The sequence below is a fragment of the Coenobita brevimanus genome, chromosome 66 (assembly GCF_032717465.1).
Source record: "Coenobita brevimanus isolate Jiangsu-jjx chromosome 66, ASM3271746v2, whole genome shotgun sequence".
NCBI lineage: Eukaryota > Metazoa > Arthropoda > Malacostraca > Decapoda > Coenobitidae > Coenobita > Coenobita brevimanus.
The window spans coordinates 40656323-40660533 of NC_137019.1; the positions used below are offsets into that span (position 1 = coordinate 40656323).

General features: G+C 44.5%; 1 protein-coding gene across 1 annotated transcript; it reads left to right on the forward strand.

Annotated features, from left to right (window-relative positions):
* The first annotated feature begins 1947 nt into the window (after positions 1 to 1947).
* LOC145405361 (zinc finger MYM-type protein 6-like) lies at positions 1948 to 3066 on the forward strand. The gene has a single exon (XM_080276767.1). It carries the CDS (start codon positions 1948 to 1950, stop codon positions 3064 to 3066), a length of 1119 nt encoding a protein of 372 aa, XP_080132893.1.
* The last annotated feature ends 1145 nt before the right edge of the window (positions 3067 to 4211 follow it).

Genomic DNA, 4211 nt, shown 5'->3' on the forward strand with positions numbered 1-4211 from the left:
CTCTCTCTCTCTCTCTCTCTCTCTCTCTATGAATATATATATATATATATATATATATATATATATATATATATATATATATATATATATCACATCTCTTAACCATGCTGCAGTTTCTTTTACTCTCCAACTCCCCCTTTCCCAACCCTGGGGTCGCCAAGCCCTCAAAATATCAAACATGTTCAATTCCTGATTATGTGATTTCTGCAACACATATTCACATATTGGTTGAGGAATCTGGGGATCGTGTTAAATACTGCTGATAAAGTGGCCAGACATGTATGAGACGTGCCTCCGCCCACAGCCATACAGCGAGTTAGTAAAAACATCAACGGAAAATCCGTAGACTTGTGGCGGAATTCGTAGTAAAGAAAAATATATAAACGTAATTGTTGATTTATGTTTATGTATTTATGTATATATTTATTTATATAATATGATAAGAATGTATATTCAATGTTGGTATCCCTGAGTGTCGTACGCGTTTGGTACGTGAACAACATCTTGTGTTCTGCAAAGGTGAACCGTCCACGTCCAGTCTGTGCCAGGCCACCACTCCAGCTGTATGGTGGTAACGGCAAACACTCTTTACCAACTTGTTCATCTTCTGTCGGTAAGTTGATGTATTGTTTTACCCGTATATTGAAGTGCAATGTGCCGTATAGGTTTCACTCAGTCTTTCTTTCTTTAAAATTCCTAGGTAAATATGAGAAAGAAACTGAATACTTCACTTGCCGACGAAATATTGCACGAAAGGTACCGTCCACCATATTTAGAAAGCGAGGCGGACAAGGGAAGAGGAGCAGAAGGAGGAGAGCAAGCGAAGAGGAGGAGGGGAAGGGGGCACTTTCCTTGCCGCCTCCCCCTCCTACACTTTCCTTCCTCGCCTTCCTTCTCTTTCTTTCCTCCTCTTCCCCCTCCCCTTTTTGTTGCCCCTCCCCCTCCTACTCTTTCCTTGCCCCCCTCCCCTCCTCCTCTTTACTCCTCCCTCTCCTTTTTCCATGTCCCCTCACCCTCCTCCTCTTTCCTTGCCCCCCTCTTCATCCTCTTTATTCCTCCCCCTCCTTTTTCCTTGTCCTCCCCTCCTTCTCTTTTCTTGCCCCCATCCTCCTCCTTTTTCTGTGTCCCATCCCCCTGCTCCTCTTTCCTTGCCCCCTCCCCTCCTCTTTACTCTTGCACCTCCTTCTTCCTTTTCCCTCCCCTCCCCCTCCTCCTCTTTCCTTGCCCCCCTTCCTCTTTACTTCTCTCCCCTCTTCTTTCCTTGGCCCTCTCCCCTCCTCCTCTTTCCTTGCCCCCCTACCCTCCTCCACTTTCCTTGGCTTCTTCCCTTCCTCTTTCCTTGGGCCCCTCATCTCCATTTTCCCTGGCTCCTTCCCCTCCTCTCTCCTTGGCCCCCTCCCCTTCCCTCCTGGTGGACGGTACCAAACAGCGTCTTTTGTCTGATTTATTATTAAGCGAGTATAAATTTCTTTTCAGATTCTTCAGTGATGTCCAGAAAGCGGATGTACAGAGAAGCATTCCTTGACATTGGGTTTACGCTTCTCATCGATCGTGGGGTCGAAAAACCTCAATGTGTTAGATGTGGGGAAGTGCTCAGCCATGAGTCGCTTAAAGAAAACAAGCTCGAGCGCCATCTCCACGGAAAACACCCGACGCTGGCGGGGAAAGACCGCCAGTATTTGAAGAGGAAAGAAGAACAACTGCAACGTCAGCTGTTGGACACCCCTATGAACACAGGAGTGTATTCTGTTCGACAAGCAACAATTGCATCCTATCTGGCTGCAAAAAAAATTGCTAAGTGTAAACAGTCACATACAACTGAGGAAAAGTTGGTGAAGCCAGCAGTCCTTGATGTGGTTTGTACTATTTTCGGAGATGATGCGGTGAAAAAAAAAATAAATAAACTACTGCACTGTCAGACAACAAAATGAGCGACGGATTCAAGAGATGTCGGAAGACATCAAAGAACAGGTAGTGGCTGCCATCAAGGAGAGCGGAAACTTCAGCTTGCAGTTGGATGAGTCAACTGACGTCAGTGACGCTGCACAGCTCTTGGTATATGTGCGGTACCAAGGGAAGAATGACATGGAAGAGAAATTCCTGTTCTGTAAACGACTGGAGACGACAACAACAGGTGAAGATCTGTTCAAGTTGGTTGACAGCTTCATCAAGAAAGAAGGCCTCAGCTGGGATCAGTGCTTCAGTGTGTGCACGGACGGTGCACCTGCAATGCTAGGGGCACATCAGGGTTTCACCGCTAGGGTGAAACAAGTCAACCCCGCAGTGATAATGACTCACTGTCTGCTCCACCGGGAAAACCTTGCCTCCCGGAAACTGTCACTTGAGCTTAACTCTGTGCTAGAAGATGTGATTCAAATAGTGAATTTTATTAAACCATCAGCTCTGAATTCCATGCTGTTCAGTCAGATGTGGTGTGATACGGGGTCGGAATATGAACACCTGCTTTACTACTCTTGTGTCAGGTGGCTGTCCCGAGGGAAAGTGCTCCAGAGAGTGTTTGAAATGCGTGCAGAGGTTGAAATCTTCTTGAACGAGAAGAAACATGCACTGGCATCAAGGCTTACTGAACCAAGGTGGTTGCTTAAAGTGGCATATCCAACAGACATATTTACAGTGTTAAATCTGCTGAATATATCCATGCAAGGAACAGAAACAACTCATCTCTTTGTGTCAGAAAAGCTCAAGGCATTCAAGGCGAAACTGACGTCGTGGAAGGGAAAGACTGAGCGGGGGAAAACTGCATCCTTTCCACTCTTGAACCTTTTTCTGGAAGATGAAGACGTCACGCTTGTGGACGAACAAAGAGTCATTGTTGAGCACCTTGAGAAGCTGAGTGAGGAGTTTGACAGATATATTCCGGATGAAGAGTTGCATGAGAAATACAAAAGGGTGCGCAGACCCTTCGATGTCCACGTCAAAGACCTCTCAGAAGAAGAGTCTTCCATCCCAAATCTGCAAGAGGAGCTCATCGAGGTGCAACATGATGAAACAGTCACTAGCAGTGTTCTGGACTACTGTGAAGGAGAAACCAGTCCTCGGCAGTGAGGCTGTGAAAGTGCTGTTGCCGTTCGTTACAACCTATCTGTGCGGATCAGGGTTTGCATATCTGGCTGCCATCAAAACAAAAAGCAGAAATTGGTTGCAACCTGAACATGATTTGAGGGCAGCACTTTCTACGACTGAGCCATGAATGGAAATGCTTACCAGCCAGATCCGGGCCCAAGGCCCCCATTAAAATCAATTTTAGTTGATAAAAAAAATATATATATATATTTTAGTTTGTCTTTGTGGAATGTGACAAAATATTGTTTCATAAGTGGATGTTTTGGTTCAAATGAAGCCTTTAAATTTCTATACCGGTAACTAAAATAACATTTAATGATGTTAATTTTGTCTTTTTCAACCTTACAGTACCTCTCTTACACGGCTATTAATTACACTTGCCCTGTACTGTTACAGCGTACAACCAGTAATATACAATAATACATTACATACAGTGTATAAAACCAGTGGGGTCGCGGTCATGGCTACATGTGCAGGGATTGGGGTCGCCTGGAAAAAAGGTTGGCAACCACTGCTCTAACTCATGGCCATTCTCACTCACTCTAAATAATATCTCTTAATTATACGGCAGTTTCGTCTTCTGCTCTAACTCATGGGCATTCTCACTCACTCTAAATAATATCTCTTAATTATACGGCAGTTTGTTCTTCTGCTCTAACTCATGGCCATTCTCACTCACTCTAAATAATATCTCTTAATTATACGGCAGTTTCGTCTTCTGCTCTAACTCATGGCCATTCTCACTCACTCTAAATAATATCTCTTAATTATACGGCAGTTTCTTCTTCTGCTCTAACTCATGGGCATTCTCACTCACTCTCTCTCTCTGTAAATAATATCTCTTAATTATACGGCAGTTTTTCTTCTGCTCTAACTCATGGGCACTCTCACTCACTCTCTCTCTCTAAATAATATCTCTTAATTATACGGCAGTTTTTCTTCTGCTCTAACTCATGGGCACTCTCACTCACTCTCTCTAAATCACATCTCTTAACCATGCTGCAGTTTCTTCTCCTACTCTCTCTCTCTAACCCATGGGCAGCCACTTACATCACTGCAACCCACCCAACCATCATGACTTGCGAGTATTACCAAGAGGATGGACAGGATAGTGAGCGACAGACTAA